Here is a 24,794-nt window from a genome sequence, read left to right as displayed (position 1 = left end):
ACACAGACACCCAAAGGCCTCCTCTTGGGTCCTCAGCCTTGATCTCGGCCACGGCCCTGCTTAAATATCAGGAAAACGCATTGGCCACATAAATAATTCCTCACTAACGGCAGCGACAGAAATCGGAACCAGCAACCCTAGAGGGCTGGAGGGGGGCGGCCACCTGGCCTGTGAACAGGCACATTGCTCCTTCGTGGTTCATTTAAGCGGCCTGCGGAAGGCCTCGCCTGAAAGTGGGTGCTGTCTGAGATGGGGAGGGGCCCTGCGCCCAGTAGGACCCACACAACTGTGGCAGCCACAGAGCCCAAGGAGCCTCAGTGTAGGAGGCGAAGGAGACAACGTCCCGGGGGCAGACGCTGGGACTGGGCAGTCTCTGGTTTGACCTGTTCACCATGGGTTATTGACTTAACCTGTGGACAACTGGGCCATTCTTTGAGGGTGGAGGGGGTTGGGGGCTTTTCTTCTACCTGCCCTTCCCAGGCCAGGGCCGCGGCTTCCTGACCTAGTGCACACGTCTGTCAAGCTCTCCAGATACAATGGGGCAAAATGACCAATGTGGCCCCCCGGGTCCCTGAGAAGGATGCCACTGCAGTGGTTAATCTGATTTTCTGGCACCTAAAGCCACTAGGCTGAAGCCTAAAAAAAAAAACAAAACAAAATTTAAAAAGTACAAAACCACCTGAAGCAAAGCCAGGAGCATAGGGAAGGGCCTTAGGCATCAAAGAGGGGAGGGGAGGGGAGCGTCGGGAAGAGGAACCTGTCTGACTCCTGGCTGCACCAGGAGATTCCTTCCTCACCGAGGGTGGCGCTGGGGCCAGCTGCGCACCCATCCCTCTGTAAAAATGCTGCCCCACGCTCCACTCTCTGTGTTTATCAATTTATTTTGAGAGTTTTATGACACGCTTGTGGCCCACGCTGCAACTATGAATATTAAACGAACCCATTTCCTGCTGGGGTTTCCAGTCTTAAGGCCTAAAACACAAAATGAACTCCAGAAACATGGCAATCATAAGGCAGGCTGAAGAAACTCCACGTGGAAAGGAAAACTGTTTTCCACAAATCTGTAATAATATGCAAACCATAATAATAAAGCACCATTCCTGCAGACTTTGGGAGCATTCCTTCCATTACGTTCAGTGAGGAGTTTCTCGAATCATTTGCTTGTATCCTTAGACTCACACCATGTGTTTTATTTTTCCTCATAATGTGTTAAAAGCATGGAAGACCAGAAAACAGAAAGCAAATCAAAGCTTCTGAAAGGAAATACAGCTTCCGGGGGTCAAGGACACAAATAATGAAAGACAGTGGGTAGCAGAGGCCTGGTTGAAGCACAGACTTAGTTATGAGGGTGCCAGGGGTTCCCCCACTGGGGAGACGGGACTGCAGTTCCAAGCTTGCCTTTTCCTCTGTGCTTCCTGCCTTTCTCTGCAGAGCAAGCTCCTCGCCCGCGGGGCCAGGGAAGGGAAAACAGGATGGCCATGGTTGGCACAGGGCTGTTCGGGGTTTTGGAAGCTCAGGGCTGGGTTGAGGTGAAAGGTCAAGGGCACCTGAGTGTGGGGACCTGTTCTGCGGAGGCAGGTTTGGCTGCAGTTTTTATTTGGTGCTGATGAACTGTTTCCAAACAGCCAGCCAGGTGTTTGCAAATACCTAAGACCTTTTGGAAGACGCTGGCTAGGGTGGGAGGGGTGGGGAAGCCTGGTTCCTGTATGAGGGGGGCAGATATTTTAAGTCACAGGCTGAGGGACTGAATGGTGAGTGTGATCAGGGGCCTGGTTTCTCCCCCACCCCGCCTTTTATCTTTGTTCTTTTTTGAGACAGGGCCTTGTTCTCTTGCTCAGGCTGGAGTGCAGTGGTGCAATGACAGCCCACTGCAGCCTCAATCTCCCAGGCTCAAGCCATCCTCCCACCTCAGGCTCCCAAGTAGCTGGCCCCACAGGCCTGCGCCACCGCACCTGGCTATTTTTTAAATGTTTTATAGAGGCGAGGTCTTGCTATGTTGTCCAAGCCGGTCTCAAACTCCAGAGCTCAAGTGATCCTCCTGCCTCAGCCTCCCAAAGCCCTGGGATTACAGGCGGGAGCCACGGCGTCCAGCCTTGTTTTTGTTTAGCTCTCCTAGGAGATTAACAGGGTGTTGGGGCCTCCAGAAGAAAAAACGGCAGATGTCAACTGTTCAGCTGAAAGGAACTAAAAACATTCCCCTGTATACTTGGTGTATAAACCTGGGACAAAGGAAAAAGCACTTTGAAGGATTAAGGGAAACTTTGGGACTCTTCATTTCCTTGAAAGCCTTTGAAAACCAACTGACTCCCAAACAACCCCCGTGTGTGTGGGGGGGTGGGGGGGGGCGATTGGGAAATCTGTAGTCAGACTGCCGGGGCGAATCAGGAGAAGCTCATCCTAGTTTCTCCGGGCCCTCCTCCCAGGCGTCCGCCCAGGCAGGAAAGCCTCCCGAGAAGGGTTCCAAGTTTTGTGCCAACTTCCCTGAATTCTCGTTCCCCCTTCTGTGAAGTAGTGTTATTTAACACAAGGAAAAATGACCCTAGGCGCGATCCAGAATCTAACTCCCAACTGTGTCCTCAGGCTTAAAAAATACCTTCGCCCATAGCCTCTGTCTGCCGTGGAGAAAACGTTTTACGTTCGGATGAGGCAGCGGCCGCGGGCAGGGAAGTGGTCCCGCGTCCCCGTCCCCTCCCCAGGCGGCCGGCCTGGCTCTGTCACCGCCCGCAGCGTCCGCCCGGGCCCGCGCGGGACCAGGGTCCCAGCCCCATATGCTGCGGGAGCAGCCCCGGGGCGCGCAGACGCCAGCGCCGCTGAGGGCCGGGGCCGGGACCGGCTGCGCGGCTGGGCTTCCAGAGCGGCCGGCCACGCTTCCTTAGGTTTCAAGTTTCTAACTTGCTGAACATGTGAGATTATAACAGCAAAAGCGGCTGACGTCCCCGAGGGCAAGCGGCCTCTCGGGGCCTAGGGCGCCCTGGGTGTGGCCGGGCGCCTCGCGTGGCCCCGCGCCCTGCAGCGCCCTGGGGCCTCTGCGCCGCCAGCCCCACGCGCGAGCCCGCGAGGTCCCCGGGGCCCCACACGTCCGGAGGCTCCGAGCCGGGACGAACGCGGGTCACGTGGAGGGGCCGGCGACCCCTGCCCGAGAGCCATCCCGTCCCGGAGGGAGCGAGCATAAGGCGCCCGCGGGGCCCGGCCCCAGTCCCCGCGCGTGGAGGAGCAGGCGCGCCCGCGGCGGTGGGGCCGCCCGCAGTGCCCCCAGCGCCCGGGAGGGGGCGCCCGGCGGAGCACAGGCGGGCGGGCCTCGGGCGGCGGGCGCCCCTGACGTCACCGGCCCGCGGTCGCCAGGGCAACGGCCTCATCCCGCGCGCGTCAGAGCCGCCAGTCTCTTGGCAACCGCCCGATCTCCCGCTCTCCCTCCTCCCGGCGCTCGGCCGCGCGTCGCTCTGGCGTCAAAGCGACGTCAATGGGCGGCCCCCGCCCGGGCGGCGGGGGCGGGGCAGGGGGCGGGGCCTGCGGGGGGCGGGCCGGGGCGGGGCCTGCGGGGGGCGGGCCGGGGCGGGCCGGGGCGGGGCCGGGCGCCGCGTGCGGCGGAGCGCGGCGGCTCCGGGCTGACATGCGGCGCGGACCCGGAGGCGGCAGCAGCTGCGGCGGCGGCCGAAGCAGTAGGCGCCCGAGCAGCGCGAGCGGCCGAGCGGGCGGCTTCTTGGCCTGGGCGCTCCGGGGGCGGCTGAGGTGAGGCGGCGGCAGCGGCGGGCTCCGGGCGGGCGGAGGTGGCCGCCGTGAGGGCTCCGCGCTGTCGCCGGGCCGGGGCTCGGGGTTGCGGCCACCGCGCAGGGTCCCCGGCCGTGCGCGCGCGGGGGGTCGCGGGCGGTGTTGGCGGCCCCGCTGCCCTCGGGTTCCCCTTTGTTACGGGGGCCGGAGTAGGAGTGGGTCCGCGGAGTTCGGGGGCTGGGGAGCCGGGGGTAGGGTTGGAGCCGACCGCGGGCGGAGGGACCGGGTGTGGGGGGCGGGTCCGCGAACCCCGAGGTGCCTGGGAGGTCGGGGGTGGGGACGGGACGGATCGCGGGCGGCGGGGGCCGGGTGTGGGAGCGGGGCTAGGGGCGGTCCTGGGATCCGGATCGAGCCGACCTCGGGCGGCAGGGCCGGGTGTGGGAGCGGGTCCGCGCCCAGAGGTGCTAAGGGGTCGGGGGTGGGGACGGAACCGACAGCGGGCGGTGGGAGGCGAGTGTGGAAGCAGGGCTCAGGGGGTCCCGGGATCGGGACGGAACCGAACTCGGGCGGCGGGGGCGGGTTTGGGAGCGGGTCCGCGCGCCCCGCGGGGCTCAGAGGGTCGCGGGTCCGGGTGGAGCGGACCGCGGGAGGCGGGGGCGGTTCCACACTTCCCAGGGGGCTGGAGGGGTCCGTGAATAGAGTGAGGGCGACAGGCGTGGGAGCAGGTCCCCGCGTCCCGTAGGGACTGGGGGCTCCGCGGGCACGGGTGGAGCCGACCGCGAGCGGCGGGGGCGCTGGTGGGCTCTGAGCTCTGTGCGGCCCGCAGGTGCGCGCAGAGCCATGGTTATCATGTCGGAGTTCAGCGCGGACCCGGCGGGCCAGGGTCAGGGCCTGCAGAAACCCCTCCGGGTGGGTTTTTACGACATTGAGCGGACCCTGGGCAAAGGCAACTTCGCGGTGGTGAAGCTGGCGCGGCATCGAGTCACCAAAACGCAGGTGCGTGGGGGCAGCGGGACCCAGCTGGCGGGGCCTTCCCACTGGGCCTGGGGCGACCGACCCTTGGCGGGTGGACCCCATGCGGATTCAGTGCTGCAGGCTTGATTGTCGTGGTGGGTGAACAGTAATCGTTTTTAGTTCGGTAAAGAAAAAAAATGCTTTATGTTGCTGCATAATTTGCACATATATTGGGAGAAAGCAGAGAGGATAATGGCAAAAAAAGGACCAACCTGAGAGTGCAGTGGTTCATGGACTCAGAGCTAAGCCCTGTAAACTGAGCCTGCAAATACTTAATGCACTTACTTAACTCGGATTATTTTAAATAACATTAGTGGTTACTTTGGTTATGTTTTCCCAACTTCTTGTGATCCTTTGTAGACAAAGTGTTGAGAAATTAACTTGCAAAAGATGAAATGTGTAAATTAGGTTGAGGGTTTTTTAAAAAAAAAACAAAACAAAATATCCTTTTTCTTTCTAAAATCCGTAGGTTGCAATAAAAATAATTGATAAAACACGATTAGATTCAAGCAATTTGGAGAAAATCTATCGTGAGGTTCAGCTGATGAAGCTTCTGAACCATCCACATATCATAAAGCTCTACCAGGTAAGGGGTCAGCTTGCCTTTCTCTGCTAATCCTGGCAAATGTGTTGTATTTTATTTCCAACAACGGAAGTCTGCAATTTCTGAAGGTGGCTTCCCTTTTGGGGGGTGTGTGGAAGTTGGGCATTTGGTTATATAAGGTAAATAGACTGATTTTTATGGGCTGTGCAGATATATTTGCAATTATTGCTTTTGGATCATAATTGAGATTTGCTTCATTGGAATTTTATTTAGTATCCTAACCTGATCCAGTTTTAAATGTGTATAGATCTGTTGTAAATTTGCTTTACTATGAAAACAGACAAATGCATCTGTAGGTATTGCCACAGGTCACACATTTAGTATAAAAGGACAAATTTGAGTGAAACTGGAAACTTCTACCTTTGCAGATAATTATTAAACTTTAAAGCCAGCTGCTCTTACCGGTTTTCATTAGTTTATTTTTGCAAGGACAGTAGAGAGCATTTGTTTTCCCTATTTAAACTCTTCCATGAAAAACGGAGAGATGAAAATACTTTTCCATAGTAAGAGTAAGGAGCTTGTCATTTAATCCACGCTAGGAACGTGCCTTGCCCTATCTGTTGGTTTATTTTGTGACTTACTTACTTTGTGACTTAATTTTTGATCTCATGTTGAAATTAATAAATTATATCATGAGGAAATAAGTACTAATCTAATTAGAACAGCAAAGCAATCATTTACACCTCCCTAATGATAAATGGCCACTTTTGCAGGGATGAAATCAAGTCTTCTTGCAGAAGAAGTTCTTTGCAGGTGCTATTTCATCCATTTGTGTTGGGTTGAAGTTCCTCTTAATGATTCGTATGAAATGGAATGTGAGACGACTCTGGGATGCTGTGTGTGTTTGTGCAATTGGGACGGCTCGGTGTACAGTGTGGTAGGAGAGAGAATTATGATTTGAAATTATCCTCCAAAAGCCTCTGCACTAGATTAAAATAAAAGTAGCGGTATTGGCAGAGCTTGTGTTCACCGTGACGACAGTTTGCTCAGCGTCTTTAAGCACAGAATTCATGCCGTGTTCACCTGGTTTGTGTTTTGTTTCTGTTGTCATTTTTAAGTTGTGTGCTCCATGGTACTGGTGTACTGCCTGTGCAGCGTGCCCAGCCCATTTCCTCAGGAGTGGGCTGAGCTGGTTTTGTTTCTGACTTTGCTCAAGGCCTGAACCCTAATGGAAGTACCTTCCTTTTCTTCCTGTTCTTCTCCTTTCCCATTGTGTGGAATTAGCTCGTTAAAGAAACAAATTGCCGTGTGATTGGTGCTGGAGGTCTTTTCTGGAGGTGCATTTTCTTACTGCTGCTGTATGTGATTCTTAACTGTTTGGAGATGATAGAATTTAGTGGTGTAGCAATGACGTTTATTCCTCTGGTTTTGACGCTAGTGTCTAATTTTCTTTTCTTTTCTTTCCTCCTGTCTTTTTTTTTTTTTTTTTTGAGACGGAGTCTGGCTCTGTCACCCAGGCTGGAGAGCAGTGGTGCAATCTCGGCTCACTGCCAACTGCCACCTCCTGGGTTCAAGTGATTCTCCTGCCTCGGCCTCCCAAGTAGCTGGGACTACAGGCGCCCGCCACCACACCCAGCTAATTTTTTGTATTTTTAGTAGAGATGGGGTTTCACCATTTTAGCCAGGATGGTCTGGATCTCCTGATCTTGTGATCTTGGCCCACCTTGGCCTCCCAAAGTGCTGGGATTACAGGCGTGAGCCACCATGCCCAGCCGCTAGTGTCTAATTTTCATTACGCGGGCCGGAGCCCCAGAACCCTGCTGAACGTTTTTAGACTTTCAAAAAGTTTAAACACTTTGACTTTTAATTCTTTTCCTCCTCCTCCGTTTCTTCAGTTGGGGACAGGGTAAGCAGTGGTCTTAGAGTTATTCCACCACACACGGGGGCGGGGCAGTTAAAATTCTTGCCAAACTGCTAGAATTTATGGAACACTTTTCTTACTAGATTTACAACTCAAAGCAGCAATCTTTGAAGCATCTTTTTTTTTTTTTTTTTTTTTTTTTTGAGATGGAGTCTCACTGTTGCCCAGGCTGGAGGGCAGTCGTGCAGTCGATCACGGCTCACTGCAACCTCCACCTCCCGGGTTCAAGCGATTCTCCTGCCTCAGCCTCCCAAGTAGCTGAGACTACAGGCACAGGCCACCACGCCTGGCTAATTTTGTATTTTTAGTAGAGGTGGGGTTTCACCATGTTGGCCAGACTGGTCTCGAACTCCTGACCTCAAGTGATCAGCCTGGGTAATCCCAAAGTGCTGGGATTACAAGCGTGAGCCACCGCCTCCAGCACAAAGCATCTTTTTTAAAGGAATAACTGTATATTTTGAACCCAAATAAATCTTTTTTCATAAGAATATACTGTCTCATCCTCTCCAAAATTTTTCAGTACTCACAGACATATGTTATATTTTTACATCTCTTTTTAAGTAAAATAAAGTTATTGATCAGTGAATGAACTTGGAAGGGCTATATTGGCATGGTTGTTGGGTGGCTACATGCTGAGTGATGGGCTGTGCACTGAGCAGCCCACTGCAGCTGACCTGGCAAAGCTGGGTTCCCACAGCCTCATTCATCCTGTCAATCAAGCGAGTAGGAATGGGGTGTGCGTTCTCTATTACTCAGGTGGCTCTGACCATTGATTGGACTCATCTTTTGCCTGCTAGGCTTCTATAAAGCCCAGCAAACTTCCAGCAGTCTCCTCCTCTGTAGCCTTCAGAGATCTGTCTCTCCTTTTTTGAGATGGAGTCTTGCTCTGTCGCCCAGGTTGGTGCACAGTGGTGCGATCTCGGCTCACTGCAACCTCCGTCTCCCGGGTTCAAACGATCCTCTTGCCTCAGTCTCTTGAGTAGCTGGGATTACAGGCGCCCACCACCTCACCTAGCTAGTTTTTGTATTTTTTGTAGAGATGGGGTCTTGCCATGTTGACCAGGCTGGTCTCGAACTCCTGGGCTCAAGCGATTCTCCTGCCTTGGCCTCCCGAAGCGCTAGGATTACAGGCGTGAGCCACCATGCCCCGGCCTAAGCATTCTCAAATTGTATGTGAGGTGACTTGAATTAAATATGACCACAGAGGAGAATTCTAACATATTTAGACCTTTCGTGAGAGCAAAGGTGTCTCAGGATAGGTAAGTCAGTGAGGAATTCACCTCTGATTTTTTAAAGCTGTCTTTATGAGGAGGAATCTCCTGTTTTTTTTTTTTTAATTGCAGAAATTTTTCTTTTCTTTGCATTTTTAAATGACGAATGCTTTTGTCCTAGAGAAGTTAGAAATCTCCTGGGGTTCTGGTGGATTGTTTGTAGCACTGCCTTGTGCCTTTTTTGTGTGGTTAAATGTCAGGTCTTTCTTTTTTAGGTTATGGAAACAAAGGATATGCTTTACATCGTCACTGAATTTGCTAAAAATGGAGAAATGTTTGGTAAGCCACACTCATTTTTAACATCTGTTGAAAACCAGTGGCGCGAACGTGTCTGGATTTGCACGGCCAGTGTTTGGGCCACACATCCTAGGACCTCGTGGTGTTCTTCAGGGCCCTCTGGGTAGTGGGCAGGCTTTGCCCTGGGGGCTATAGCTTTGTTTTGTGGCTCCTCAGATTATTTGACTTCCAACGGGCACCTGAGTGAGAACGAGGCACGGAAGAAGTTCTGGCAAATACTGTCAGCCGTGGAGTACTGTCACGACCATCACATCGTCCACCGGGACCTCAAGACCGAGAACCTCTTGCTGGATGGCAACATGGACATCAAGCTAGCAGGCACGGAGGGCCCGGGGTGGGAGCAGGGACATCAAGCTGGCAGGCACGGAGGGCCCGGGTGGGATCTGGGACATCAAGCTGGCGGCACGGAGGCCCTGGGGTGGGGGTGCGCCCACGAGCGGCCCCAGCTTCCCGGCATGTGCCTAAACCACAGCCCCTTGCCATTTGCCATTTAACCTCATCTGTCTGTTTCTTTGCATCTCAGATTTTGGATTTGGGAATTTCTACAAGTCAGGAGAGCCTCTGTCCACGTGGTGTGGGAGCCCCCCATATGCCGCCCCGGAAGTCTTTGAGGGGAAGGAGTATGAAGGCCCCCAGCTGGACATCTGGGTAGGAGCCGCGTGCGCGCAGACCCCCTTCCCAAGGCCGCATTCCCTGAGGGCGCTGTGTTCCCGGGGGCGCTGGGTTCCCAGGGGCACTGCGCTGGCGCTGACGTGGCTCTGTGGTCCTCAACAGAGCCTGGGTGTGGTGCTGTACGTCCTGGTCTGTGGTTCTCTCCCCTTTGACGGGCCTAACCTGCCGACGCTGAGACAGCGGGTGCTGGAGGGCCGCTTCCGCATCCCCTTCTTCATGTCTCAAGGTGGGTCGTGTGGTCTCGCGTGGGTAGGGGCCTGTGTCTCCTGCAGCCCCTTTGAGGCTGGCTTCTGAGTCGTTGTTGAGTCTGGGAATAAGGCCCAGGTTACTGTGGGCTGCAGGAGAAACCCAGCCCATGGATGCCTTCTCAGTGCCCTATTTCTAGGGTGGACAGGTGCCCTTGCTGCACAGGCTGGTGCCTCATGCCTGCTGTCCCCGCCCAGCACCCACGCCCAGGGCGCTGGCATCACCCCTGAGTTCAGTCCACTGGCTGTGGCGCACCCGACTTTTCTGTGTCATAAAGATGCCTGTCCACGTGGTGCTCAGGCGCGGGGCATGGCAGAAGGGTGGACCTAAGTGGTTCTCTGTGTGGTGGACACAAAGTATGGTGGACCCCAGGGGCTGGATCCCTGGCTGGTGGCACCCCTTGGGTGGCAGGACTGAGCCGATGGCCCGGCCCCTGCTCCTGGCCGCTGGCGTGTCAAACCACGTGGGGCGGTGGGTGGGAGCACAGGTGAGGTCCCGCCGCCCTGGCTCAGCCTCCTGCTTCTCCGCAGACTGTGAGAGCCTGATCCGCCGCATGCTGGTGGTGGACCCTGCCCGGCGCATCACCATCGCCCAGATCCGGCAGCACCGGTGGATGCGGGCTGAGCCCTGCTTGCCAGGACCCGCCTGCTCCACCTTCTCCACGCACAGCTACAGCTCCAACCTGGGCGACTACGACGAGCAGGCGCTGGGTATCATGCAGACGCTGGGCGTCGACCGGCAGAGGACGGTGGAGGTGAGCCCGGCCACACTCGCCCTGGCCTCACCCGCAGGGGCTGGGCGGCTGTCTCGGGAAGCAGGCACTCACCAGCCGAGTTAAAACGGGAGCGCAGGCTAATTTAGGGGCAGGCTTATCCACCCCACTAAAGGATATTCTCAGTCACCCAAGAATAACCTGGGAGCGGGTGGACCCTGGGGCTCCCCGCCGCCCCGTGCTGACCTCTGCTCCTCTCGTTCCCAGTCGCTGCAAAACAGCAGCTATAACCACTTCGCTGCCATTTATTACCTCCTCCTCGAGCGGCTCAAGGAGTATCGGAATGCCCAGTGCGCCCGCCCCGGGCCTGCCAGGCAGCCGCGACCTCGGAGCTCGGACCTCAGCGGTTTGGAGGTGAGGGGGAGGAGTCTCCTGCTGGGCCCCAGGCTCCCTCCACCCTCAGGCACCCTCCCCCGTCAGGCACCCTGTCCCGTCAGGCACCTCCCCCGTCAGGCACCCTGTCCCGTCAGGCACCCTCCCCCGTCAGGCACATCCCCCGTCAGGCACCCTCCCCCGTCAGGCACCCTCCCCCGTCAGGTACCCTCCCCCATCAGGCACCGTGTCCCGTCAGGCACCCTCCCCTGTCAGGCACCCTCCCCCGTCAGGCTCCCTCCCCCGTCAGGCTCCCTCCCCCGTCAGGCACCCTCCCCCGTCAGGCACCCTGTCCCGTCAGGCACCCTCCCCCGTCAGGCTCCCTCCTCCGTCAGGCACCCTCCCCCGTCAGGCTCCCTCCTCCGTCAGGCACCCTCCCCCGTCAGGCTCCCTCCTCCGTCAGGCACCCTCCCCCGTCAGGCTCCCTCCTCCGTCAGGCACCCTGTCCCGTCAGGCACCCTCCCCCGTCAGGCACCTCCCCCGTCAGGCACCCTCCCCTGTCAGGCACATCCCCCGTCAGGCACCCTGTCCTGTCAGGCACCCGCTTGGAGGGCGGTTCCTTGCATGGGCACTGGGTCCCAGGCCATGTGGGGAAGGGGGCGCCAGCTGCCGGGGGCTGGACCCTGCCCAGAGGCCACTTGTCCCTGACTCATCCCGGGGCCGGCCTGTCACGCCGCCTCCTGGCAGTGCAGCAGCAGCACACGGTCCTGAGCCCAGCCTGGCCAGCCAGTGTCCCTGTCAGCTGTCACGCCCACCAGCAGGCAGCTCGCACTCCAGACAGAAGCCAGCTTATCTCTTCTCTCGCTGGCGCTGGTGGTCCTGGAGCCGCTCCCCTGATGGCCTCTTTCCCGTCTGCCAGCTCCAGGTGCCTCAGGAAGGCCTTTCCACTGACCCTTTCCGCCCCGCCCTGCTGTGCCCGCAGCCACAGACCTTGGTGCAGTCTGTCCTGCAGGCCGAGCTGGACTGTGAGCTCCAGAGCTCGCTGCAGTGGGTGAGTGCCCACAGCGGGTGTGGAGAGGGCTCGCTTCAGCCTAGCCCTGGTGCCCCCAGTGCGCCCGGGTCACCCGGAGCCCAACAAGTCACTGGCTTGTGTCTCTCCAACCCAGCCCTTGTTCTTCCCGGTGGATGCCAGCTGCAGCGGCGTGTTCCGGCCCCGGCCCGTGTCCCCCAGCAGCCTGCTGGACACAGCCATCAGTGAGGAGGCCAGGCAGGGGCCAGGCCTAGAGGAGGAGCAGGACGTGCAGGAGTCCCTGCCCAGCAGCACGGGCCGGAGGCACACCCTGGCCGAGGTCTCCACCCGCCTCTCCCCACTCACCGCTCCATGTAAGTGTCCCCGGAGGCCCAGGAGGACACCGGTGGATAGGCTTACAGTCAATGTGAGGGTGGGCTAATTTAGAATGAATGTTTTGCCCGGCAGCCTCTTAGGTTGGACTTCTCAGGATTTGCCATTTGTTTTAATCCCTGAGACCACACAGTTGATGCTTAGAGCCTGCCCTGCATGTGGTCGTTCTGGTGGAGGATACAGCGTGGGGTTTAGCCTCCAGCAGGGTCCTCCCCAGGCCGCCCCAGGTACTGGGAGGGCAGCCCCTTGGCCTGAGGTCCACCTGTAGCTGCACCGTGATGGTGGCCTGCCTTTGGGGCTCCCTGGGCTCTGGTGGCCTCGAGCCCTCTTCCCACCAGGTTGAGGGCAGGGATGGGGAGGCCAGCACTGCCATGTGTGCGCGGCAGGGGCGGGGAAGCCCGTACTGCAGCGTCAAAAGTGCCGTCCTCCTCCCACAGGTATAGTCGTCTCCCCCTCCGCCTCGGCAAGTCCTGCAGAGGGAACCAGCTCTGACAGTTGTCTGACCTTCTCTGCAAGCAAAAGCCCTGTGGGGCTCAGTGGCACCCCGGCCACTCAGGGGCTGTTGGGCGCCTGCTCCCCGGTCAGGCTGGCCTCACCCTTCCTGGGGTCGCAGTCCACCACCCCGGTGCTGCCGACTCAGGGGGGCTTGGGAGGAGCTGTACTGCTCCCTGTCAGCTTCCAGGAGGGTCGGCGGGCATCAGACACCTCACTGACTCAGGGTGAGCCATGCTCCTCCCACACGCACCTCCACCTTCCCCGGGGAGCCGTGTGTGTCTCTGGCAGCACGTGACTTTGTCCCCCTGTTCTCTACTGGGCCTGGGTGGGACCCTCAGTGCTCTGGGCAGGCTGGGGTGCTCAGTGCTCTGGTGGCTCGGGGGGTTACGGCCTGCTGGGATGGACACATATGTGGGTCCCTGAGCACGCGGCCTCTGCGGCTGGTTCTGAAAGCGCAGGAGACAATTCCGTGTTGGGCAGCACCTCCCGACTTGGAGGAGGCATGGGGTCAGGGAGGGCCTTGGCTGCCAGCTGCCTCCTCGCCACCACGGGGCTTGGGTGCCAGAATCCTGTCCGGCCATGCTTGTGTCACCCGTCTTTTCCTTACCCCCCACCTGAGGCTTGGAGACCCCCTAAGCCAAGGGCTGTGGATGCTGGGCTAGGAGCCGGGAGGCCATTGACCTCCTGATTTGCTCTCCCCGCAGGGCTGAAGGCCTTTCGGCAGCAGCTGAGGAAGACCACGCGGACCAAAGGGTTTCTGGGACTGAACAAAATCAAGGGGCTGGCTCGCCAGATGTGCCAGGCCCCTGCCAGCCGGGCCAGCAGGGGCGGCCTGAGCCCCTTCCACGCCCCTGCACAGAGCCCAGGCCTGCACGGCGTTGCAGCTGGCAGCCGGGAGGGCCGGAGCCTGCTGGAGGAGGTGCTAGAACAGCAGAGGTAGGGCCTGCCCCCACCCTGGGACCCCGGGTGGACACATGGCAGGTTGTCTCCTCCAGGAACCTCATCTGCTAAGCGGTCCCCTCCTCTGTGTAGCCCGGTGCGCACCCCCGCCCCCAGCCAGGGAGGTGTGTGGGGCACAGGTCCTCGGTGCTGAACTATGGGGGTGCAGCAGCGGGTGTGTCTTTTAAAGTCCCTGGGTGGGTGAAGGTGGTGAGGAGTGAGAACGCCTGTGGCCACGTCTCTGATCTGCTGAGAAGCCAGGTGGAGAAAGAAAGGTGGGGAGCAGTCAGGGATCAGCCATGCACCTGCCCTCAGCAGCTGCAGCTGGCAGCTCCACGGGTGGGCCCTGCCACACAGGCACTTGGAAACCCGAGAACCCTGCAAGCCAGCACAGTGACCGCCCGTCCTCTGTTCCCACAGGCTGCTCCAGTTACAGCACCATCCGGCCGCTGCGCCCGGCTGCTCACAGGCCGCCCAGCCAGCCCTCGCCCAGTTTGTGATCGCCCCCTGTGATGGCCCCGGGGCTGCCCCGCTCCCCAGCACCCTCCTCATGTCGGGGCTCCCGCTGCTGCAGCCCCCACTCCTGCAGACCGGCGTCTCCCCAGTGGCCTCGGCGGCGCAGCTCCTGGACACACACCTGCACATTGGTGCCGGCCCCACCACCCTCCCCGCGGCGCCCCCACCACGCCTGGCAAGGCTGGCCCCAGGTTGTGAGCCCCTGGGGCTGCTGCAGGGGGACTGTGAGATGGAGGACCTGACGCCCTGCCCCCTGGGGACCTTTGTCCTGGTGCAGTGAGGGCAGCCCTGCGTCCTGGCGCGGACACTGACTCTTACAAGCAATAACTTCAGAGTAGGTGAAGATGTCTGGACTCAAAGCCAAGAACTTTCTAGAAGCGAAATAAGCAATACGTTAGGTGTTTTGGCTTTTTAGTTTATTTTTGTTTTATTTTTTTCTTGCACTGAGTGACCTCAACTTTGAGTAGGGACTGGAAACTTTAGGAAGAAAGATAATTGAGGGGCGTGTCTTGGGGGCTGGGGCAGGAGGGGAGCTGGGTGGAGGGAACACATCTGCAGTGCCGTGGTGTGGGGATCTCGGCCCCTCTCTCTGGGTTCCTTGTGGTTGAGATGATTACCTCGGATGTCCACGGAAACGAGCGGGCGCATCGTTGTCCGCTTGTGTGTGTGTGTGTGTGTGTGTGTGTGTGTGTGTCTGCGCGTGCACGCGTGCATTGATTACTATCCATTTCTTTAGTTAACACTCTCCACTTCCTGATTTATGCTTTAATGAAAACTGTGAACTTTCTGCTTCATGTATTGGTTTTAAAGCAGCTCTAAGTGGTCAGCCCAGGCGAGGATCACCTACAGGTTCTAGGAATTCTCTCCGCTGAAATCAAAACCTGGAAGACACGTTGTTCTCATTTTAGATGAGAAGTTTTATAAACTACTCAAGAGTTAGTTTTCCAGGACTCTTTGGAGGAACCGCAGGAAGAACCTCAAAGAGGGCAGATGTGACTTCAAAGTGCGGGGGACTCTGTCCTGAGGGTCCCTTGGCCCTGAGCCCCCAGGCGCCCTTGCAGAAGCCCAGAAGCTTCTTCCTGCTGCACCTCCCGTTTCCGCTGCTGATGACGTTGATGCATTTCATGATGGGGTCCAACAAGAGCACCTGACTTGGGTGAAGTTGTGCAATATTGGAGGCTGACTGCAGGGCTGGGCAGCTGGAAGACGGGTTCATGGCTCATGGCTCAGGGCCATGCCTGCCTGGGCCGGGACCCCCCGACCTCCCTGACTGCCCCTACCTGGGCTCTTCTTTGGCTTTTGTTCAAGGAAGGTAAAGTGAGAGGTTTAGGTCAGTGTTTTCAAGTTTTTGTTTCTTTTTTTAAAGCAAATCCTGTACATGTATCTACACGGGAGACAGGTAAACACTACTTATTTGTTATATTTTGTACTACACGTTTGTGTTCCAGGTTTAAGCTTCCCTCAGTCGTGTTGTTAAGAAGCGTCCCTGTCAGCACAGGTGTGCGTTGAGGAAGGAGCCCCAGGGCCTTCCCTCCCTCAGCACTGGGGTGGAGGCCGCAGGAAGGGGCAGCCCTTACCTGGCAGGTCCGGGCGCACCTCTGGCAGGTGGACTCCGTGGGGCTCCACCAGCCAGAAGCCTCTGGAAGGCAACAAAGGCAGTGCTGCTCCCACTCGCCCTGAGTCCAGTCCCCGCCCTCAAACCCAGCCCAGGTGCCTTCAGCTACTTCGGCTTCTCACACCCTGCAGTGTTAAACAGAGGCATTGAGAAAGGGGAAAGGCGGGTACTTTTAAAAGCCAAAGATTGACCCAGTTACTTGAGGGTAGGGAGGTGGGCCCAGTGCCGGAGGCTGCATCCCTGCGCTGCGGCGCCCACCGGGGGCTGCGCCTGTGCCGTGCCGCAGGGAAGCTGGCTGCCCCTGTTCCTGCTGCTGCTGCTGCTGCTCTGTGGCTGTTTCAAAGACTGGACGAGAGGCTGTCTGGAGGGCAGACCTGGTGCCTTGCCGCAGAGAAAACACCAAAGTCTCCTGTTCGCTCATAAAGAAGTCTTTGGGATGGGAGAGCATCCAGACCATCTTGGGGCAGCCAGGCCCTTGCCTTCATTTTTACAGAGGTAGCACAATTGATTCCAACACAAAACCCCTTCCCCTTTTTAAAATGACTTCTGTTCTAATGCCACAGATCAAAGGCCTCAGAAACCATTGTGCATTTCCCCTTTGAAGCAATGACGAGCACTTTACTTTCACAGTGGTTTTTGTTTTTTCTTATTGCTGTAGAACCTCTTTTGGAGGATGTTAAAGGCGTGTTTTTCTTGTTTTTTTAAGAGTGTGCTATGTGTTTTGTAGATTTCTTGACAGTGCTGTAATACAGACGGCGAGGCAATGGCCTATTTAAAGACACTACGTGATCTGATCGAGATGTACATAGTTTGTTTTTTTTTTTTTTTTTTTTACCATAACTGAATTATTTTCTCTCTTATATTAACATGAGAAATGTATGCCAAATGATTAGTTGATGTATGTTTTTTAATTTAATATTTAAATAAAATATTTGGAAGGAAAAAACCTTGACTTTTCCCCTTCCTCTCTCATCTCTCTGGGAGCTCTTTCCTTCCGAGCAGCTTCCCTGAGAGGCCACATCCTCCAGGCTTGTGGAAGTTTCAAATCTTAAAGAGGAGGGCGCGGTGCCAACTCCTGCATTCCAGCTCACCGCAGGGAACTAATGGCCTTCCGTCTGAAGAGGACCCCTCCCCTGCGGCAGCCACAGGTGGCCCCGTGGTCTGCCCCCTCCTCAGGACTCTTCCCCAGTGGCCGGGCTCAGTCATTGAAAGTCTCAGCGCCACCTGGGGCTGCCGGCACCATCCATCCTTAACCCGTCCTCCACCAGGTTCTCTGAGCCGGTTATAAATTAAGCAGTTGCAAGAATCTCACAGCCAAACCATTTCCTGGTCTCTAAAAGACTTCATCACCTTCTAGCGATAGGGCGCGCATTGCTGCTTGTAAGAACAAATGATTTGTTCATGTTGGCACCTGGTGGATATTTTGGTTAAAAACAGCTCTTCAACCTCTCCGCTCCCATTAAGGTGTCATTACCAAAGTGGACCCCCTTGTGCACTGTTGGTGGGAGGGTCAATGGCACAGCCTTTGTGGAAAGCAGTGTACCCGCTCCTCAAAAGATTCGAACCACCACATGATCCGGCCGCTCCTCCTAATGGTACGTACCCCAAAGAACTGAAGGCAAGGTCGGGAGAGGTTTGTACACCCACGTTCACAGCAGCACGACAGCCATACTAGGAGGCAGCCCGAGGGGCCGTCAGCTGACGAAGGGATCAAGCAGATGTCCGTGCCGGCAGTGGAACAGGCCTCAGCCTTACAAAAGGCAAGCCCAGCACGGCCTACAGCGAGGATGGACCCTGAGGACGCTGTGCTCAGTGGAACAAGCCAGTCGTAAAAGAACACACACGCGAGGTCCCTAGAGGGGTCAGATTCACAGAGACACAAGGTGGAGTGGGGGATGCTGGGGGCTGGGGGAGGGGCTGCTGAGCCAGAGATGAATGGGTAGGAATTGCAGTTTAAGAGGATGAAAAGTTCTGGAGTTGGGCAGTGGTGATGGGTGCATAATAGTATGAACGTTCTTAATGCCACTCAACTGTGTACCCAAAAATGGTTAAAATGATAAGTTTTATGTTATGCGTATTTTACTACTTTTTTTTTTTTTTTTTTTTTTGAGCCTTGCTTTGTCACCCAGGCTGGAGTGCAGTGGCATGATCTTGTCTCACGGCAACCTCCATCTCCCGGGTTCAAGCGATTCTCCTGCCTCAGCCTCCTGAGTAGCTGAGATTAGAGGCTCCCACCACCATGCCAGGCTAATTTTTGTATTTTTAGTAGAGATGGGGTTCCACCATGTTGACCAGGCTGGTCTCAAAACTCCTGACCTCAAGTGATTCTGCCCATCTCAGCCTCCCAAAGTGAGGAGATTACAAGCGTGAGCCATTGTACCCGGCCCACCATTTTTTAAAGAAGAAAACAAAGTTTTCTCTCAAGGGGGCAGATGCCCAGAGTGGACAACAGTTCTCACGAGGAGAGCAGGCAGGAGCCGTGGGCTGGGGCGGGCACGGGGCAGGCCACTGTCGGTGGTGAGGTTGGCCGGGCATAAGTGTGGCCGGGGCCAGCCTGATGGTTCCTGCAGCCCTGCTCAGACAGGGCGTCCTGGCCCTCGGGAGAGCCTGCCCTGTGACGGCCCCTCAGGCAGCTGGGTGGTGGGAGAGGACAGGGGTAGGGGCTCTTCGTCCTCTGAGTCATCTCTGCGGTTTTGCTGCCTCTAAGAACAGAGCAGTAACCTCTGAGATCCTGGCGGTGACTGGAGCTGGCTTAGTGGCTTGAGGCCATCTGACAGGGAGGCCAAACCAGAGCTCAGCACTCCTGAGCGAGCGGAGGCCCCTGTTCAGGCCATGCCTGTGTGGGGGAATCTGGCAGGGGAGCTGGGGGCCCACGGAGCTGCTCTTTCTCCAGGCAGCCTCGTCAACCCGCTCAGAGTGGGGCCGCCTTGGGACACCGAGGTTGGGCTGTGTGGCATCCGCTGAACAAGGAGCTGGGCGGCTGTGCTGAGGGCACCTGTGTTTATTGTTTGGGAGCGTGGAGCCTTAGAAAGCAGGAACCTCGAGGCAGAACCTCTTGTGCATGCGAATTCAGGGTGTGACCTGCCCCTGTCTCAGCTCCCCCACCCAGTGGTCAGCTCCTGGTGGGGACGACTGTGTCTCGTGGTGCCCCAGGGGACCGAAGCAGCCCCAGCAGGTAGCAGCTCCCTGACACACAGCACTGGCGAAACCATCCCTGCGTCTCCCATGCTTGGGCGCTTCTTCCCAAACTCGTGATGGTGGCAACAATGATGGCGAAGATGATGGTAATAAAGGCTTAGACTTTTCAGGTTGCAAGTTGGAGCCCCGCTTGGGGAGCCTCCTGCAGGCCTTGTAGGACCCCAGAATTCTGCCCTGGGCTCCTTGATCTGCTCCTGAGTCATTTCAATCCCTCTGCTGGGGAGATCCCGATGGGTAGAGGGAGCTGGCCACACCCATGGGTGTGTTTGCCCCTTGCCTGAGGGTCCCTCCACGGCCCCTCGCCCAGGTCTGGCACCATGAGTGTCCCCCACCCACCCCGGGTGTTATGCAGGATGTTCTCGTTGAGAACACGTTCCTTCCTGCTGGGACTTGGCTGGGCTGAGCCGGGCCCCGGCGCACCCTCGACGCACCCCTAGTACTCGATGGCACTTCTGAGCCATGCAGGGCTCTGGGGTTCTGAGACTTTCTTTATCAGTCTGGTGAGGGGCCAGGTACTGCCTGGAGCTTTAACTGAAGCAAACTAAGTGACTGTCTTGTCCTTGCTAAAACAAGACGGAGGCTTGCCCAGCCAGCTGACGTGCAGAGTGGCACGGTGGCTGAGAACGTGGCCTCCTTGGCCGCACGCCTGGGTTTGCGTTCTGGCGCTGCAGCTTTCCAGCCCTTCGTTGTTGATGCCATGGCCACACGTGCTCCGGGTCAGCAGGCCGCTCCCATGACAAGGGCACCATATGCAGGGTGCACAGTGGGCCCTGAGGAGACATGGTGGCGTCCCCAAGCGCCATCCCCAGCAAGAACGGGGCCAGACACCCTACAGGGAAGAAGCACTGTGGTTGACCGGATTGTTGGCGACCCGGCCACCTGCTTATTCCGTCGTGGACGCACCTCCTCTCGCAGGGGTGGGAGCGGAGGCCTTTGCCTGGAGGCGCCTGGGCCCTGCCTCTGTGCTTTTCTGTCAGCCCAAACCGGTGGCGCTCTCCTCGCTAGGCCACGGGATAGGAAGGAGGCTGGCTGGAGGCTTTCAGAAATACTGTCTCCCAGGAATGGGACTGGCTTCTCGGGGTGGGGGTGGGGAGAGAGGGGATGCCCCAGCCACAGCGTGGTCCCTGGGATGAGCTTGGAGGGAGCTGAGGGAAGTTCCACCTGTTTCTGCACGTGCTGGCCTCCCTTGGAGGCAGGAACTGAATCTGACTTAAGAGGAACTGACTCGCTTGGGGTGGAAGGAACAGAGTTGGCCTCTTAGTTTTCCTTCCGGAATAACCCCAGGGCGTTGAGGCGGCGAGCTGGTGAGGGCTTGGGTGAACACAGCCGCCCGGCATGTGGCCCCACCTCTGATCTTAGGAGAAGTCTGCTGTTCAGAGCCAGTGGGTCCTGAGGAAGGTGTCTGGGTCTGGCTCTTCAGAGAGCAGGAGGGCTGGGCTCCGGGTTCCTGCCTATGCAGCTGGTGTGGCTGCCTGGTGGAGAAGAGAGAGGAGGAGAGGGAAGGGAGAGGGGAGAAAAGAAGAGGAAAGGAGAGAGAGAGGAGGGAGGCAGAGAGGGAGGGAGAGAAGAGAGAAGGAGAGAGAGAGGGAGGGAGAAAGGGAGGAGAGAGGAAGGAGAGAGGGAGATAGGAGGGAGGGAGGAGAGAGGAGGGAGAGAGGGAAGGAGAAAGGAGGGAGGGAGGGAAGGGAGGAGAGAGGAGGGAGGAAGGGAGGGGAGGAGAGAGGAGGGAGGGAGGGAGGGAAGGGAGGAGAGAGGAGGGAGGGAGGGAAGGAAGGAGAGAGGAGGGAGGGAGGGAGGGAGAGAGGAGGGAGGGAGGGAGGGAGGGAAGGAGAGAGGAGGGAGGGAGGGAGGGAGGGAAGGAGAGAGGAGGGAGGGAGGCAGCAGGGGAATGTTCAGTTCCTTTCCTCAGGGGAACTCCTGGGGTCTTGGTCTGACTCACTTTTTTCTAATTATTATTATTTCACTTATTTGAATGTGATTTATGTTAAAAGAAAAAAGAAAGAAAGAGAAAGAGAAAGAAAGAAAGAAAAAAGAAAGAAAGAAAGGAGAAAGAAAAGAAAGAAAGAGAGAGCGAGAGAAAGAAAGAAAGGACTTAGAAAAGTACTCAGGGAACCCAGGTGGCCAGAAATGCTCCATTCCCCTTTTGTCCTTTGCAGTGTTCTGGGCTGGAATGAATGGGCTTCCCCAGCAGATTTTAGGGGCTTTTCTTTGAAATTTGAAGGGGAAGGTACCTTCCTGTGATCACAGAGCGTGCTGCCTTCGAGCCAAGAGGTTAAGTGAAAAGCCCGGGGCTCGGGGTTCCGGGGGGATGGGGGGAGGGGGCGGAAGACTGTGAGGCGCAGGGAAGAAGGCAAATCCCTCCCAGCAGAAATGTGCCCCGAACAAATCAGCCCCACTGAGCTTCCAGTGACCTGAACCAAATACATTGTCTCTGGCGCAAAGTTCAAGGAGTTCTGCCAGGCACCCACCTGGGTCACCACCGTCAGGATCCACGCACAGAGCACGCCTGTCACCCAGAAAACTCCCCCGGGCTCTCCACCCCGCGTCCTTGCCGTGCTCCCGGCCCCAGGCAACGGATGACCTGCTTCCTGTCCCTGGGTGTGGGTTTGCATTTTCCAGAATTCCTCGGAATGGAATCAGACAGCGTGCGCTTCTGATGGGTTTGGCTTGTCTCCGCATAGTTACGTGGCTTCCTCCACGTGCCATGCATTCGGAACTCGTTCCTGTTTTCCTGTTGAGTCGTGTTTGGTGGTGGGGAAGGCCGCTGTTTGTTTATCCACTCACCTGGTGATGGACGTTCGGGTGGTTCCCGGCATGGGGTGATTACAAACGAGGTTGCTATGCATCCTGGTGTGGACGTGTCTCATTTCTCTTGGGTAATGCAGGCCAAGGTGCAGAGGCTGGCTCGTGTGGCATGAGAGCAACTCACTTGACAAAAGCCGCCCAGCTGCTCTCCAAGGTGGCTGCTCCTATTTGCTTTCCTGCCCACCACGTATGAGAGCTCCAGTTGCCCCAACCCTCACCGTCACTTGGCGTTGTCAGTATTTTAAATTTTAGCCGCTTGGATAGTCTGTCGTGGCATCTTATCATGATTTTATCTTGCATTTTCCTGATGTCGGGTGATGTTTCCCATCTTGTAATTAGTCATTCTATTTTTCATATTTATTTGCATCTTTGCTGGGTGTTGTTTTTGTTTTTTGAGACAGGGTCTCGCTCCGTCACCCAGGCTGGAATGCAGTGGTGCCATCTTGGTTCACTGCAACCTCTGTCTCTTGGGCTCAGTCAATCCTCCCATTTCAACCTCCCGAGTAGCTGGAACTACAGACATGCGCCACCGTGCCTGGCTAATTTTTGTATATTATTTTGGGTAGAGAAGGGGTTTCATGATGTTGCCTAGGCTGGTCTTGAACTCCTGGGCTAAAGTGATCCTCCAGCCTCCCAAAGTGCTGGGATTACAGGCATAAGCCCCCATGCCCCGCCTTTGCTAATTTTTATTGTGTTGTTTGAATTCGTATTTTTGAATTGTAGGAGTTCCTTATATTATGAACCCAAGTCCCTTTGTCACATGGGTGTATGGGTCTGTACCCCCTCCTCCCGCCACACACAGAATATTTCTCTCCACTGTGGCTTGCCTTTCATTTGAAGAGTGAAGAGTTGAAGGTTTTTATTGTTACGAAGTCCGGCTGATCATTTTATCTTCTGCAGCTGATGCTTTTTGTGTCTTATCCAAGAAAGCTCCATCTACCCCGGTGCTGGGGGCTCTCCTGCGTGCCCGTCCAGTGGGTTTATGCTTTCAGCCTTCATGTCTACAGCCCTGTCCACTTTGAGTTGATTTTTGCCTCTGGTTCGGGATAGCAGTTGAGGTTCATTTTTATTTTATTTTTTTTCTGTGGATAACCAGTTGTTCCAGCGCCATTTACTGAATGACTCTGCTTTGCCCATTGAATTAATATGACACATTTGTGAGAAATCAAGCAACCATCAACTCGAGAGCCTGCCTCTGGGCTCTGCTCTGTTCTGCTGATCTGTTGTTCTGTGGCACAGCACGTGTCTCTCTTTTTTTTTTTTTTTCACCCAGGCTGGAGTACAGTGGCACGATCTCGGCTCCCTGCAAGCTCCGCCTTCCGGGTTCACACCATTCTCCTGCCTCAGTCTGCCGAGTAGCTGGGACTACAGGTGCCCACCACCACGCCCGGCTAATGTTTTGTAATTTTAGTAGAGACGGGGTTTCACCGTGTTAGCCAGGATGGTCTGGATCTCCTGACCTTGTGATCTGCCCGCCTCAGCCTGGGATTACAGGCATGAGCCACTGCACCTGGCCAGCACAGCACATGTCTTGATTATTCTTATCCTCATAGCTTAAATCTTGATGAAACCAAGTAGTAGAAATCATCTAATTTTGTTCTTTCTTTAAATTATTTCTGCTTTTTTAGGTCTTTTACATTTCCATATACATTTTAGAATCAGCTTGTCAATTTCTGCACCTTGTATTGATTCTAACGACTTGTGTAGGACTGTTATTATTTCTTCCTTGAATGTTTGAGTCCCTAAATGCTTCTTTCAATCACAGAAGGCTTTGGGGTTAGAGTTTCTTAGTCAGAAGGTTTTGAATCCCAAATTCAGTTTCTTTAGCAGGTTGAGAGCCATTCAGATCTGGGATTTCATTTTTGAGTGAGTTTGGAAGTTCGTGTCTGTCACGGCACATGCTCCTGTCCACTGGGTTGTCAGGTCTATTGGCGTAAAGTTCACAATATTCTCTCTCTCTTTTTTTTTTTTTTTTTTTGTTTTTTGAGATGGAGTCTTGCTTGCTCTGTTGCGCAAGCTAGAGTGCAGTGGGGCGCTCTCGGCTCACTGCAAATTCCACTCCCAGGTTCAAGTTCAAGCTCTCTGCTTGAACTCCCAAGTTCAAGCGATTTTCCTGCCTCAGCCTCCGGAGTAGCTGGTAGTACAGGTGGCTGCCACCACACCCAGCTAATTTTTGTATTCTCAGTAGAGACAGGGTTTCACCATATTGTACAGGCTTGTCATGACCTCCTGACCTCAGATGATCTGCCCACCTCAGCCTCCCAAAGTGTTAGGATTACAGGCGTGAGCCACCATGCCTGGTCCACAGTATTCCTTTGTTACCTTTCTGTTGTGTAGAATCTGTGCCAATGTCTTCCATCTCATTTCTGATATTAAAGATCTGTATTTACTCTCTTTTATCTTTTTGATTGGAAGTTTACCAATTTATTTTAATTTTCCAAGATCCACCCTTGAGTTCCATGGATTTGCTTTATTGCTTATTCATTTTCTATGTAACTGAGTTCCTCTCTTTATTATCACCCTTTTCTACTTCGAGTTGAATTTTCTCTTCTCTAGCTGTTTAAAAGATCAAATCATTGATTTTATATCTTGTTTCTGATATAAACACTTAAAACTCTGATTTCTCTAGAAGCATGACTTTAGTTACATCCTGTATATTTTGGTGTGTTGCGTTTTTATTTTCATTTAGTTCAAAATGTTTTCTATTTTTAGGCCGGGCATGGTGGCTCATCCTGTAATCCTAGCACTTTGGGAGGCTGAGGCAGGTGCATCACCTGAGGTCAGGAGTTTGAGACCAGCCTGGCCAACATGGTCAAACCCTGTGTCTACTAAAAATACAGAAGTTAGCCGGCTGTGGTGGCATGCACCTGTCATCCCAGCTACTTGGGAGGCTGAGGCAGGAGAATCGCTTGAACCTGTGAAGCAGAGGTTGCAGTGAGCCGAGATCGCACCACTGCACTCCAGCGTGGGCGACAGAGCAAGGCTCCGTCTCAAAAAAAAAAAGCAAAATGTTTTCTGTTTTTCTTGTAATTTCTTTCTTTACCTGTGGATCACTTAGAAATGTGTT

General features: G+C 55.6%; 1 protein-coding gene across 2 annotated transcripts; it reads left to right on the top strand.

Annotated features, from left to right (window-relative positions):
- Positions 1 to 3,576: 3,576 nt before the first annotated feature.
- LOC105472563 (salt inducible kinase 1) lies at positions 3,577 to 16,556 on the top strand. Of its 2 annotated transcripts, XM_011725933.2 has the most exons (14): positions 3,577 to 3,729; positions 4,535 to 4,704; positions 5,192 to 5,308; positions 8,674 to 8,737; positions 8,912 to 9,073; positions 9,279 to 9,403; positions 9,530 to 9,653; positions 10,204 to 10,427; positions 10,653 to 10,799; positions 11,677 to 11,808; positions 11,924 to 12,140; positions 12,597 to 12,878; positions 13,359 to 13,590; positions 14,014 to 16,556. In XM_011725933.2, exons 2-14 carry the CDS (start codon positions 4,549 to 4,551, stop codon positions 14,387 to 14,389), a joined length of 2,358 nt encoding a protein of 785 aa, XP_011724235.1. In that variant the 5' UTR covers positions 3,577 to 3,729; positions 4,535 to 4,548; the 3' UTR covers positions 14,390 to 16,556. The 2 variants fall into 2 exon arrangements, with proteins under 2 accessions (XP_011724235.1, XP_070951875.1); XM_071095774.1 differs by lacking the exon at positions 11,677 to 11,808.
- The last annotated feature ends 8,238 nt before the right edge of the window (positions 16,557 to 24,794 follow it).

This window comes from Macaca nemestrina, chromosome 4, assembly GCF_043159975.1.
Source record: "Macaca nemestrina isolate mMacNem1 chromosome 4, mMacNem.hap1, whole genome shotgun sequence".
NCBI lineage: Eukaryota > Metazoa > Chordata > Mammalia > Primates > Cercopithecidae > Macaca > Macaca nemestrina.
The sequence above is the reverse complement of the archived record's forward strand: the minus strand, read 5'-3'. Positions and strand labels throughout refer to the sequence as shown.